Source organism: Portunus trituberculatus, chromosome 37 (genome assembly GCF_017591435.1).
Source record: "Portunus trituberculatus isolate SZX2019 chromosome 37, ASM1759143v1, whole genome shotgun sequence".
NCBI lineage: Eukaryota > Metazoa > Arthropoda > Malacostraca > Decapoda > Portunidae > Portunus > Portunus trituberculatus.
In genome coordinates, this window is record NC_059291.1 from 14000886 (window position 1) to 14016482 (window position 15597).

The 15597-nt window shown below is 36.7% G+C and overlaps 2 protein-coding genes across 8 annotated transcripts in view; one reads left to right on the forward strand and one right to left on the reverse strand.

Moving 5' to 3' along the window:
* Positions 1-10226, forward strand: part of LOC123514245 (F-box only protein 27-like) — a 42675-nt gene extending 32449 nt beyond the window's left edge. The window contains exons 6-7 of the mRNA XM_045271989.1: positions 6126-6258; positions 6585-10226. Of these exons, the coding sequence (XP_045127924.1) occupies positions 6126-6258; positions 6585-6716 (265 nt within the window). The 3' untranslated portion in view covers positions 6717-10226. The remainder of the gene's footprint in view (positions 1-6125; positions 6259-6584) is intronic.
* Positions 1-15597, reverse strand: part of LOC123514241 (vesicle-trafficking protein SEC22a-like) — a 31309-nt gene that overhangs the window by 2970 nt on the left and 12742 nt on the right. For 3 of the 7 annotated variants that reach the window (XM_045271976.1, XM_045271978.1, XM_045271977.1), the window contains one exon: positions 13468-14025. The exons of 2 other annotated variants lie outside the window; for them this stretch is intronic. In XM_045271976.1, coding sequence (XP_045127911.1) covers positions 13825-14025 — 201 coding nt within the window. In that variant the 3' untranslated portion in view covers positions 13468-13824. Of the gene's footprint in view, positions 1-10400; positions 10458-13467; positions 14026-15597 lie in introns of those variants that run through there. 2 more of the 7 variants (XM_045271979.1, XM_045271981.1) reach the window with 2 other exon arrangements.

Here is a 15597-nt window from a genome sequence, read left to right on the forward strand (position 1 = left end):
AGTGTTGCAGAAGCCGTCTGGGGGTGAAAAATACCATTATATCAGGCCAGATATATTGTGAGTGTTGCAGGTATAAAACAGATGCAATCTGGAAAAATAGTTTATTTTTTGCATATGTATTGCGAAAGCAGAGCGGACGCATTGCAAACAAAGCGAAAGAATAGTAAACGTGTCGTAGAAGTACGGATGATGTAGTGTGGATGTATCCTGTAGACATGGCTGGGGACATCCTCATGAAGTTCTGGAAGGAACTTGGAGCCTCATTTCGCAGCTCCACCATCAGCTTATCATAGATCCCCAGCTCCAGTCTTCTGCCAATCCAGGGTCTGACTCAGACCGATCTTGACTGTCTTTTTCGTCTTCTTTCCTGGAGCACTTGCAATAGTTGTGCAACTTGACTGTTATGTTGTTGGGTGAAAGCAACAATCAGACCGCATCTTTGAGAGTCCATGGTATATAGGTTCACTCTATATACAATCTTGGTTACCGTTATCCAATTGCTATTGGTTCGCAAATTATATGCTATGTATTTGGAATGCATTCTTATAATTCATAGTATGGATGTGCTAGGTACGCTTTACATTCGGTATACATACACGATACATACGCTACCAACATGCAATTACCCATGAGTTGCGGATAAAGGCCGGACACAGCGAATAACAGTGGATGTATTGCGTATGAATTGTGTATGTATTGTGAATCCCATCCACAACCAAAATTTTTGCAGTTAAAAAATTTGGGAGCGAAAGAAACACCCAGTGCAGATGCATTTCGAACATGTGCGGAGGTTGGGCAATTGATTTCAGCATGAATCACGAATACTGATGATGTTTGGTGAATGCCTACCAATTTCGTGTGTAATTCAGTCGCAATTCACTTGCAAGGCCTGTAGGACCAAGCCTTTAAATGACATATCACAACAAAACCAATCATGAACCTACATCTATAAAACGTCCAATGAGAGCCCGCCATGCTTCGAGTTACCTATATAGTATTGCATTTGTTTTTTTGTGGGAGTGTGTGTCAGTGAATCACATCAGTTTCTACCAGTTGCTGAGCTGCTTTCGTCATGGACACCCAGTATTCTGACTGATTTCAGACTTTTTTTTTTTTTTTTTTTTTAGGTCTATCATTGCTATACCGGAAACACAAGATTTGTTTGACTTGTATGTGCATCATGGGTTGATTTTGCTTCCCAACATTGTGAATATGAGATATCTGACATTTTTAAGGGTTGCAGCTGCAGCGAGCATTGTTGTGTTATTGGGGAGCAGCATTACCAACGATTCACTAGATGTGTGGCTGTATCCACTATATTTAGTTAAAAATCACAATTTTTCCCTAATTCAATCTACAGTGTATCTTTGATCCTCATTTTCTCTATTTAAGTTAAAATTAGGTTAGGTTAGAGTATGGTTAATTCCCCATGGGGGTGTCCAGTGGTGGGCACGGCACTCTGGCCAGTTTATTGTTTGGGGCTTAAAAATTAGGTTCAATTTGGTTAGTTGCCTTGGGGTGGCTGGGGGGGTGCAACCCCCCTGCCTAGGTTATAATGTTAGGTTTAGTACCTCTTTGGTTTTTGTTAAATGTAGCAGATACAGTCACAAATGTAGTTGATTGTTCACAAATATTTTCCAAAAAATTATATATATACAGTAAAGTCCCGGGTTACGTCGGTCTCGAGTTACGTCAAACTCGCACTTACGTCAGTCCACTATAAGGCAATTTAAGATTTAAAAAATTGAAAAGTTCTAAATCGTAAAGCGCGGGGTTTATTGTTATTGTTGGCCGCAAGGCGTCACTAGTGGTTATCCACTACACCACCCACCTCATGCTTGAATACAATAACACTCTACGTACCTCAGTTCCACCACACCGTCGCCCCTGGCAAGAGTGTTCCTACATCTGCGTTTGCTGACTATCTTAGTATCTTGCTCAATGGCACCAAAAAGAAAACTCTTGTGTGATAGCAGTGATGCTAAGAAAAGGAAAACCATTACGCTACAAGAAAAAGTAGACATAATTAAAAGACATGAGAAGGGATGCAGCAGCTGTGTGTAAGGGAGTGAAGAAGAAAATGGGAAGCCCGTTACCATGACAATGGGGAGGTTGACGACCTTGAGGGCTCACGCACCTATCACAACAATAACTCCGGAGCCTTCGCCTGGGCCACACGACACTCGCAGCTCACTTGCACCGTCTGCGCTTGTCTGCTGATTCCTATTGCCCTTTCCTATTGCATTTCCTGCCCCGCTGCCCACGCTTCTACTCCCACCGCACTGCACTACGCTCCCAGCTGTCCGCCCTGGGCGTCACAACATTCGACCTGCCTACCCTCCTGGCGGCCTCAGGCGTCCACCCCTCTGGCAACATGCAGTCCTTCGCGTTCGCGGCCCTAATCAACAACAAAAACAAGCTCGTGTTTCATATTCCTACATACTTGTAAATAATATAACAATATAACCTTTTACTTGTATAACGCTTCTACTCCTATCGCACTCCACAAAGCTCACAGCTGTCCGCCCTGGGCGTCACAACATTCGACCTGCCCACCCTCCTGGCGGCCTCAGGCCGCCCCTCTCGGCAACCTGCAGTCCTTCGCGTTCGCGGCCCTAATCAATATATTCCTACATAGTTGTAAATAATATACCAGTAACAATATGACCTTTTACTTACCTGAATAACCATAAAAATGATTGGTTGAAAACTCGATAATATGCTTTGAAAGTACAAAAACTCGAGTTACGTACAAAATCGACTTACGTCATGTTTCAGGAACGTAACTCGGGACCATATATATACAGGTAACTCGATTTACGTGTGTTTGATTTACGTTTTTTTTTATACCCTGTGGGCTTTTCACAGGAATACTTTTTAGGGTACCTCCTATCTCAAAGCCCACCCGCTAGGAAACCGTTGCCCCGAGTGAGGAAGCCCAACCTACACTCGGACTGTAGAAAGGATTCGAACCCGTGCGCTTGGAGACCCCTCGGACCCCAAAGAACGCATGGTTCCACTGTACCATGTAACTCTCGATTTACACGTGTTTGATTTACGCGTTTTTGTTATAACGCGACCGAAAAAATATAATTAATTTAATTTGCGTGATTGGTTTGCTTATATGTGATTTGGCCCAAACGCATTTTCAAACTGAGTGTCAGACGAAATTTCAAACTGCGTGCCAGAGAGTTCCGTAGCTGGCCGATAGGTGGGAATTCCGCTCTTCTTGTGCCTCATTTGCAGTCTGCCAGCACTGAGTACAGACTGAGAATCTCTTCAGTCTGCCTATAATTCACCAAGATGGCCCCAAAACGTCCTTCATCTTCTTCTGCATGTGGGGTTATTTTTGATAAGTGGATTTTTGATAAAGTGGTAAAGCTCAGAGATGGTGACTGACTGTGGTGTGAGTGGTGAAGGCAGTGACGCAGTGAGTGTTGTGTTTACGTATACTTTGTTTTGTTGTTTTCTCTTATTTTATTTTTCTTTCTCGTTATTTCTTGCTTTTCCGTTTGCTTTAAATACACTTCTAGTAAATAATAAAAACATGTTAATTTAGCCAAATAAATAGAGTATTTTGTATAAATTTTTTTGGACCACGTGTTTGTTTTACACGAATTTTGATATATGTGATGCCTCTTGGAAGGCATCTATCACGTAAATCGAGTTACCTGTATATATAATATATATGTATATATATATATATATATATATATATATATATATATATATATATATATATATATATATATATATATATATATATATATATATATTTTTTTTTTTTTTTTTTTTTTTTTTTTTTTTTTTATTGGGACAAAATGATGTCATTTTTTCCCTTTAGATATTTTGAATGACCAAAAATTATCTATTCTAGCTTTCCCCACCCAAAAACCCCATTTTCCTCAAGGTCACCAAGCTTATTGTTCTTGGGAAGGGGATTAATGATGATAGGGAGGAAGGATTTGTTCTAGATATTTACCAGAAATTTGTTTACTACTGGTGTGGTGCTTGTCCTTTGTCTCCGTTCCTACACACCTTGATCAGTCACCCCTTCACGGGTCCCTCCATGGTACAGTGGAACCGTGCGTGCTTTGGGATCCGAGGGTCTCCAAGCGCACAGGTTTGAATCCTGTCCATGGTCCGAATGTAGGTTGGGCTTCCTTACTTGGGGCAAGGGTTTCTTAGCAGTTGGGATTTGAGTTAGGAGGTACCCCAAACAGTACCCCCTTTAGCCCATAAATTCCCGTGAAAAAGCCCACATGGTATTAATAAAAATAAATAAATAAAAAATAAATAAATAAATAAATAAAAAATTAAAAAAGTCAACATGCTGCATCTTGATCTTTATCTTGCTGTTATAAGTGTCTACTGATTTCTGAGTCAATTTCAGCCACATATTTACATCACACCATACAACAACCAGCTGTACAACAAACCATCTTACACACGTCACACCTCATGAAGCCACACCACAACCATCACATTTAGCTACTTCTCACTCTCCACACTAAGCCTCCTATAATACTCAACCACACCACACCAGAGCACCAAGCCACACCATGGACACAAAGTTACATTATGTCACATATGCCAGCCACACAAGAGCCCATACTACAATTAGTCACTCAACAATCCATACCACATATTACTTGCATCACAAGAACCATTCAACAACTCCTATCATGCTGTCATACCACATAACCTAGCATTGCTTGAGTGTGTTTTGCTGTTACAGTGGTGCAATCAGATAGCTCATGGTTGCTCCTGAGCCAGCCTCTCATTCATAACTGAATATTCATAAATTGGGGAGCATCTATACCATTAGTGTATTCCTGTACATATATAGCATCAAAATGTTTCTGAACATATTTATTGCTTAGTGTTCCATCATACTTGGCTGTAACTATCCATGTGTCTCTTATCTGATATATATCTAGGTAAGCAAGCCACTGAGAGTGTGACATCAGAAAAATTAGCAGCCATTCCTTCAACATAGTTGTAATTCTTTGCTCTTCCAATTTGTTTAAGTTTTCTTCTTTCATAAGCCTTTCATTTCAACTTCAAACTCATCTTTTGAAATAATTTTAATTAAGCTGCTTCCCTTACATTGCATATTGGTCAGTATCTAATATTATAGTACAATGAGTCTTGAATAAATGACAGTAGTTTATTAATTTCATATGGAAATACAGTGGACTCTCAATACTAGAACATCTCAATAGTAAAACTTTTCAATATTCAAATGCAAAAGTTCAGTTTAATACTCTAAAAAATACCCGATAGTCGAACGTCACAAACATGGTTGTAAACAAAGGCTCCCTGGCCTCTCCCACCCCTTCCTTATCAGCCAGTTGTGCTAACGCGGTCATCAAAGTAACATTCTCTTGCATTCTGTCCGTAAATTTTCATTTATAAACTTACATTAACACCAAAGGCTTATTAGTGTGAAAATACCTAATAATCAAACAGCCACATGCACGGATGTAAACAAAGCTCTGGCCTCTCCCTCCCCACCACTGCCATTATCTTGTACTAATATCAGTAATAAAATACTGGTATTTCAGTATATTGGATAGCGGTGCAGATCTCTAGTCGTGCCAGTCTTGAGAAAAACAACATTCTTCTGTGTTATTTGTAGTTTTTCATTTAGAAACTTACAATGGCACCAAAGAGGCTTATTAATGGTGAAAATAAGGAATTTACTGAGAGTGCAAGTGTTAGTGAGCCATAGCTCTCCACTAGTGGGATCATATGAATCACACCAGAGAAAGTAAACATGTTTTCATGGATGATGACTCATCTTCTGATGAACCCCCTCCTTTTCTATGTTATCCATCACCAGCAAAATAAAAAAAAAATAAAATAAAAAATCACAGAAATTTTTATACACTTAAGGTTTTGCTAAGATCAGAACAAATTACCTAATTTATAGATACCAATAGTTGAAGTTTTTGATACTTGAATAGCCATTTGGAACTAATTAAGTTCGATTATTGAGTCTCCATTGTACTCAATGATATGAAAAATGTCCCTGAATAAAAAAAAAAAAAAAAAAAAAAAAAAAATACTGATTTTATATTGAACAATGTTAAAAATCTCATTCAGTGCTTCTTTACTGTTAGGGTGAGCGCTAGATTTGACTGTGCTGCTCGGAGTACAATGAAGGTGAAGATTTTCGGAAGTGGAATACCTGTTAACTATAAGCAGAACTGGTCATCAAGCAATGATGGTGTGGAGAGGATGGAGTGGTATAAGGTGATTGAATATTGCTTTCCAGTTGATTAATGATTCACTGAAGATCCTCATCATCCTAATGGTGATAATAATCATACTTACCATTATTTTTTCTTTGAAATTTTTTTTATTAAATTTTGCACATTTTTTTTTTCTACATCATTGATCTATCTTTGTAAAGATATGATTAAAGAAAAAGTAAACTGATCAATAATTTCTTTGATTTATCTTAAGCATCAAGTTATCAAAATGTTTAGGCTCATAAAAATGCAATTGTGTTAGCAACAAAGAATACTTTCATGCTTGTAATTATATTATTATAGTGAAATTGATAATTTTCACAACAGATGAGTTTCGTGGCAGATTATGAAGAAGGGCTGCATTCAATCAAATTCACCAATACAAGTACAGATGAGCAATTCTGGGCTGGCCATTATGGAGCAAAGACTGCAGGTTCTTCAGTGGTACTTAAGATATAAATGCTTTTCTAGTATTTCAGATTTTTATTATGGATACTTGATGTGATGTGATATGAAAGTAAGTAAACTTGTCTTTTCTTTTGTAGAAGTAAGGTACAGAATATGTGAAAACTGGTTCAAGGACATTTCCAGACATTTATTTTGTCAGACTAATAAAGTTGATATGGATAAGGTAGATATTTATTATAGATCCAGAAGTTATTCTCATTTTATGTATTATGTATTTGATAACATATGACATTTTTTTTTTTCATTGAAAATGGTTAATAAAATCTCCCTGCATTCTTATATGCAAATGTGAGGCCTCCCATAGATTTAATTTTGAAATTTTTCTTCACCCATACACCTGAAGATTTACGCTATAATATGATATAAGGAAAGATTGAAAATGAAAACATATGACATTTTTTTTTTTCATTGAAAATGGTTAATAAAATCTCCCTGCATTCTTATATGCAAATGTGAGGCCTCCCATAGATTTAATTTTGAAATTTTTCTTCACCCATACACCTGAAGATTTACGCTATAATATGATATAAGGAAAGATTGAAAATGAAAACGTCCCCCTATTCATTGAGGCGACAAGTGTGTTGTTGACATCTTAGCAATGGTGGGATACATTCTTTGCCTTGCCTCTGTGACTAGGTCACTAGATCTGTTTTATTACTTCAGCTGTGTAGCATATTTTTTACTATAGTGATTGCTTACTTTTTGTTCACCTGTACTGTGTAAAAAAAAAAATAAATAAATAAATAAATCATATGTGCTATGTTAAAATGGGAGTGTGTCATACTCCATGACTGTACATCTTATGCTTCCCAAATAGGGTAATTTATGCTGCTTGTACATGCTTAAATTCTACCAGCACTTATTCATGTTTTGCGATAGAAATGTGGCAGTTGTTAGAGTCACATTTTGGTCAGGTATACACGCTTCCTGTTCATGAGTTTGCAAATGTAACAAAGTGTGATCATCAAAGACTGGAGGACAAGTGAACAGGGTGGTTTATGACATTTGTGTTTATGGTACTGCAAATATAACAAAGTAGTGTAATATCTGAATAATGTTTGTTTATTGTGACAGTGACATCATTGTGTGGAATTATTCATGCATGAGCAGTTTAGCAACTTGTACCTTGATGGAATACTTTTGGCAACAAAGTATCATTTATATGAGTGGCTTCCAAGGGCCCAAATTCAACCTCTCTTAAAATGGAGTTGATATTGTAATCACCTCTCCAGTTATATTGTGTTGTGTTGCTAACATTCATAGATCATAACACAGTAATCATAATATTCATCCTAATTTGTGCATGCCATCTCCAGATGTTGCATTTGTCTGAATATCATACAATTCTTTGCATCTTTTCCTCTCTGTCCCACATTTGCTACAATACACATGATAGTGTTTTTTAAAAGATGGTTTGTATGTTTTTTTTGTATGTACATTTGTGGTGAAGCGTCATAAAGCAGGAATATGGATGTCACATTTTATGATAAAAAAAATAAAAATAAAATAAAATATTATAGGTCATGCAAGCATGAGTTCCACAGTAGGAGGCAACAGGCGAGGGAAGGCTATAGGCATGAACACGACCAAGGGTCAGAAGGATCAGTAAAGAATTGCAGTTGTGTAGATATGTCAAACAGGATTACAAGAATTCCACTTGGTGAAATATTACTGTAATTACATATAGCATATTGCAGGTAGTAAAAATAAATACATAATGTGCTATGCATGTATAAATACAACTAATACTCCTGAAGATATAGATTGTGTTTGTGGATAAACAACTTGTTTACCACAACACTAATTACACTGCTTTGCATGCGAGAGGGGGAGAGAAAGGCCAGTGTCATACTACATATACAGCAACAGCACTGCTGCATTGTAAAAACACAAATGAGGTGTTTCATTATTGCTGTACTGCCACATCATGCTTCATTGGTGCGACACTGCTGTGTTATGCAGGACGTGAGGAGAAAATACACTCACAAGTTCTAAGCTATGTAGTGGCACCACCCTGCACCACTGCATCTTCCCATATATGAGGACAGACCACACCTGTTCACACACATGTGACAGACCTAAAAGAGATGTGCAGTAGGAAGCTTGAATGGCACTGGTGATTGGAGCATGTAGATCTGGAGATGTGTCTGGCTTTAGTATGGCTTAGTATGTTTGGATATCAATGAGGTTCATTGTCAAATTTCTGGACATTGGAGGTTTTGCTGTAGTGTATATCTTGTTAGCCATCTATATCTTATTTAGTAAATATCAGGTGTTTGTGTAGGTAGCTATAGATACTTAGGATTTGTTTTAATATAAAACATTAGTATTCAATTCCATTATGCAAAGATAATTTCCATAATTGCCATAAACATGTTCTACATTCACACAAACACCTCATATTTACTAAGTGTGACAAAGATGGCAACATTGTAGTTGATGAGCTATACACTACTACGATGTGTGAACATTAGCAGCACAGACAATATAGTTATGCTTACATTACTCTTTTATATAGGATAGAAGAAAAACTCAAGAACCGATTATACATAAGCAGCATGTGGCTCCTTGTTACAGATAATGCTAATGTTCCAACAGCAAGTTTTACAATATGTGCATTTGATGGCTCTGATCAATGAGGATGAAATGTGTTGTAGCTAAGTATTTCTTATGTCAGTGTATAGTACTGGGAATATCATCACAAAGTAGTTAAATACAGTTTAACAAATGTAATTAACTTATTAAAAAGTGAACACACTTTAAGTAATGAGATAAAATTATATTAAACAAAATAGATAAAGATTTAAAAATTATAGTACACTATACAAAAGTGTTCAAATATAAAATTATATTTTTAATAATTTGTTACAGATTATAACTAAAAGTATTTAAGAAAAGCAGAAAAGATCCTCATAGTAATGAACATAAGGGAGTAATGAAAACACTGACTGTAAGACAGGAATATTACAAGAAGTTCACCACCAAACAAGATACTTCTGCATGTTTAAAGCAAGAATGGTTTTCATAGTTCTGTTCTTATAATAATATTGATAATGTTCTTATTTAATTTCCTTATCTGCTCTCATATGTGTCCTGTTTTGCATCATTCCTAAGTTGCTTCAATGCCATTACAAGTGTCAATCTATTATTTGTTTTTGCTGATGCCCACATATCTGACAATCTTATTATGGTCATTTCCTTTGGATATTATATACTTGGGAACAGTTGATAGTGTTTGGCAGGGAGATTGAATTGCAATTGAAGTGACTGGAATGTGGAAACAAAATGTTTGGATAGGATATAACATGTATTGAAATGATAGACTGATCAAGGGAAATTTTGTTAATCAATTGTGATAACCCATAAAGATCCTTAATATAAATTATTATTCTGTAAGTATGAAAAACTTGACACATGTTATGTGCACACACACACACTTGTGTTCGTGTGTATTTACCTAGTTGTAGTTTTACAGGGCCTGGGCTTTATGCTCGTGTGGCCCCGTCTCCATATCTACACTTATCCAATTTTTCTTTAAAACTATGCACACTCATTGCTGACACCACTTCTTCACTCAAACTGTTCCACGTCTCAACACATCTTTGTGGGAAACTATATTTTTTAACATCTCTCAGACATCTTCCCTTTCTCAGCTTTTTACTCTGCGATCTTGTGCTTCGAATGTCATATTCTTCTCTCAGGATCAGTTTTGCATTATCCAGTTGGTCCATTCTGTTGATCAATTTATAAACTTGTATCAGATCCCCTCTCCCTTCTCTGTTCCAGGATTGGTAGATCCATAGCCTTTAGTCTCTCCTCATATGTCATCCCTTCAAATTCAAATTGTGTGTGTGTGTGTATTTACCTAGTTGTATTTACCTAGTTGTAGTTTTACAGGGCCTGGGCTTTATGCTCGTGTGGTCCCGTCTCCATATCTACACTTATCCAATTTTTCTTTAAAACTATGCACACTCTTTGCTGACACCACTTCCTCACTCAAACTGTTCCAAGTCTCAACACATCTTTGCGGGAAACTAAATTTTTTAACATCTCTCAGACATTGTCCCTTCCTTAGTTTCTTACTATGTGATCTTGTGCTTCTAAAGTCATATTCTTCTCTCAGGATCAGTTTCTCATTATCCACTTCATCCATTCCATTAATCAATTTATAAACTTGTATCAGATCCCCTCTCTCTCTTCTCTGCTCCAAGGTTGGTAGATCCATTGCCTTTAGTCTCTCCTCATATGCTATCCCTTTAAATTCTGGAACCATTCTTGTAGCCATTTTTGTAGTCTCTAATTTTCTTATGTGTTTCTTTTTATGGGGAGTCCACATAACTCCTGCATATTCCAATCTAGGTCTTATTTTAGTACAAATCAATTTCTTCATCATTTCCTTGTCCATATAGTGAAATGCTACTCCAATATTCCTTAGCAAATTATACGTCTCTCTGAAAATTCTATCAATATGGCTTACCGGTTGATTATTTTCTTCCATTGTCACTCCCAAGTCCTTTTCCTGTTTTACTTGTGTGTGTGTGTGTGTGTGTGTGTGTGTGTATTTACCTAATTGTATTTACCTAATTGTAACATACGGGAAAAGAGCTATGCTCGTGTTGTCCCGTCTCCATATCTATTAATGTCCAGCTTTTTCTTAAAATCATGAATATTCCTTGCGTTGACCACTTCCACGTCTAAACTATTCCATGCTTCCACCCTTCTATGAGGGAAGCTATATTTTTTCACATCTCTCCTATAAGTGGCCATTTTAGTTTTTCCCATGCCCTCTCGACATTCTTTCATTCCACATACACAGATCTTCCCTATCCATTTTTTCCATGCCAATCATCACTCTGTATATTGCTATCAGGTCTCCCCTTTCTCTTCTGTTTTCCAGGGTCGGAAGTTGCATTCTTTTCAGTCTGTCTTCATAAGTCAAATCTCTTAAGTCAGGCACCATTTTGTTGCAGCCCTCTGTACTTTCTCTAGTTTCCTTATGTGTTTCTTTAAGTTCGAGCCCACTGTATTGTTGCATATTCAAGCCTCGGTCTTATCATTGCAGTAATTATTTTCTTCATCATTTCTTCATCTAAATATCTGACGCCACTCTTATGTTCCTCAATAAGTTCAATACTTCTCCAATTATTTTGTTTATATGTCTCTCTGGCGATAGGTCATTGGTAATTGTCACCCCAAGGTCTTTTTCTTCATGACTGGTTTTATGTCTTCATTTCCTATCTTGTACATACTCCTGATTCTTCTTTCACTCTTGCCAAACTCTATTTTCTTGCATTTTGTCGTGTTGAACTCCATTTGCCATGTACAGCTCCATTTCCATATTCTGTCCAAGTCTTCCTGGAGTAGTTCGCAATCTTTGTCACATCTCACTTTTCTTAACAATTTTGCATCGTCTGCAAATAGGCTCACATAACTGGACACCCCATCCACCATGTCATTTATGTAGACCGCGAACATTACTGGTGCCAACACTGATCCCTGTGGAACTCCACTCTCCACCAAGCCCCATTCTGATGGTCTGTCCTTAATTATTGTTCTCATTTCTCTTCCTACCAAAAGTCTTCCATCCATTTTAGTAAACTGCCATGCACTCCTCCTACCATTTCAAGTTTCCAGATCAGTCTCCGTGTGGTACCTTATCAAAGGCCTTTTTAAATCCAGATATATTCCATCAGCCCAACCATCTCTTTCCTGTATTACATCTATCACCCTCGAATAGTAACATATCAGGTTTGTCGTGCATGAACGCCCTTTTCTAAAACCAAATTGACACTCACAAAGTATGTCATTTTTCTCCAAGAAGTCTGTCCATCTATTCTTCACCACCCTCTCACACATCTTAGCTACCACACTTGTAAGTGACACTGGTCTATAGTTCAATGGGTCTCTCTTGTTACCTGATTTATAGATTGGGACAATGTTAGCTCTTTTCCAGTCTTGGGGAACTACACCTTCCCTTAATGAGGCATCAATTACTTCACAAACTTTTTCTGCCAGTTGCTCCCTGCATTCTCTTAAAATCCATCCTGTGTGTGTGTGTGTGTGTGTGTGTGTGTATATATATATATATATATATATATATATATATATATATATATATATATATATATATATATATATATATATACACACACACACACACACACACACACACACACACACACACAATTTGAATTTGAAGGGATGACATATGAGGAGAGACTAAAGGCTATGGATCTACCAATCCTGGAACAGAGAAGGGAGAGAGGGGATCTGATACAAGTTTATAAATTGATCAACAGAATGGACCAACTGGATATATATATATATATATATATATATATATATATATATATATATATATATATATATATATATATATATATATATATATTACAAACAAATACCATGTACAATAAATTTTTGGTATAACAAACTTCAGTATAACAAATGTCAGATGAAATTAATTTTTAAGCTTATCAGATAAGCCCTGTATCAAGCAAATTGCAGGTCTATATAAATGACATAAGTTTGATGTATGTGGCAGTGTCACTTTCATATGGGTGTCATACCTTATTAGGTATGGCATGTATGGATGCCAGTGGCAAGTGAGTGGTAGCCAATGATGAGTCAACCTCATAAAGGTTTCTGCTGGCCTTCCATCAATTAGTTTGTTATATAAAAAATTCACTGTGTATGTTTAGATGCATTGTATGGGAAATGGTGCCTTTTTTGCTATTAAGTATTTAGTAATAGGTTTTATTTAAATCATTACATTTTACAGTAATAAAAACTATGGTCAAAATTAATAAATATATAACTTTGAACTGTTTGCACTATATGAATAATTTTAAGAAAATTTCCAAAACAAATTTCCACTTCTGGCCAAAACTGTTTAGTATCAGGCCACTGTTTGAGTAAGAAATGACTGAGCTCCCTAACAGCCAGTCTGGACACGTCCTGACATGTGAAACTTGGGTATTAGCAATAGGTCTGAAGAGTACATACAGGAATTACTTACAAGTGTGGGCTGAGTGTATTGGTGGAATATTAACAATGCACAAAATAATAATATATAAACATATTTTTGAAATACTAAAATTCAAACATGAAACTTTGGCAATTTTCTTTCAAAAGGCCTTCGAAAAGTACCAACGAGGAGTAGAAGTGAGGCAAAGATATAAACAAAGCACAACCATCCTTCTCTTACATCCAGAAGAAAGCCATTTAAAATAAATACTAAACTTGTACATCCCAGTGTTGCCAACTTCCGGAACTTGTTGTATTTCCATAGCATGTAAACCTGTAATGGAAAGGCCCCTTCAAATAATCTGATAATGACTATGGACTGATAATCCTTTATCCAAAATCCCAAAACCTGATAAGTCTCAGCATTTGTTCAGTTCATGAAGTAAAGAACATAATACATATGCTCAAGTGAAATGCAAAATGACACTTCCTAACTTATTTACATTCAAGTTATGAATATCCAGAGATAAAAATGAGAGGCCTGACTCAGGAGAAATTCTGAGTCACCCGTACCACCAAGGTTAAGTAAAATAGTTAACAAAGTGCAAAGTATGTATGGGGACATAAGAGCTACATATAGACTACGATATCAACACACTGAATGAGGAAGAAAGGAGTTAAGCAAGGATGTATATTATCACCAATCCTTTTTAGCTTGTATACAGAGGAATCTGCAGCAAGAATTATAAGAAAGAAACCAGAAGTAAGCATGGGGAAGGATACACGTGTTCTTTTATGAGTGATGAATTTGTTATGAGTAAATCAACATATGAGTTCCAAAGTTTGTTAAACCTTATGGAAGAGATTTTGAAATGAGAAAAGCAAAGTAATGATTGTGAATAGGCCAGAAAATGAAATATATCCAATAAGGAGACTTGGAAAGAATAAGGTGCAACAAAATACAAGTACTTAAGGATGTAGATGAATCCAAATGGGCAAGAAAAGACAAATAAGATAAGCATGATGGGAAGGTCAATTGGGAAATGCAGCAAGGATGAGATTGAGTATGATATACTGAGAAAAGTATGGAAAGTGTGGCTGTATTTATATGAAATGAAAGTAAAATTGAAAGTGGGGTAGAATAAAGTAGCAAGAACAGCACTGAATACACCTAGGAATGGAGCAGTAGAAGCTTTGAGAGGTTATATGGGGTGGAGTACATTTAGGGAAAGATTTACAAAAGGAAAACTTAAAAACAAGATTAGGCTTGAGTGAATGGATGATGCAAGAATAGCAAATAAGGTGTATCTGTGGAATGAAATTGGAAGCAAATGGATGAAGAGGTCCATGATAATGACATAGAAGTGGATTAAAAGTTGTGTGGGAGATGAGAATAGCTGGAAGAAGTTAAAAAAAAAGCATGAATAGGTTGTGACAAGAAGATGCAGAGGGAACTGAACAGCAGTATGTGAGAAAATAAAGAAGTGAGAAATAAAGTGTTTGGAACTGAATAAATGGAAGAACGACAGAACAAGCACTCTCGAGTCTGTGTTGTGATCTCTGCCAAGCTAAGACAGTGCGAAAGATGGTCTGAATCTCACAGCAAAGTGTGCTAGATCTGTGACATGAAGAGGATGAGAGAGTGGATCATGTGATACTACAGTATAGAGAGAGAGAGAGAGAGAGAGAGAGAGAGAGAGAGAGAGAGAGAGAGAGAGAGAGAGAGATGATACAAATAAAAGTTTGAGAATAATACGAATGAAAGAGAAAGAAGACGGGAAGTGAATGGATTGCGCTCCTACTGCAACTGTGTAAAGAGACAAATGAAAGGACAGTTGAGACAGTGAAGGAGTTCCTGGAGAGAATGCAGTGTGCTTGATGCAGGGACTGATAATATGGAGAATGC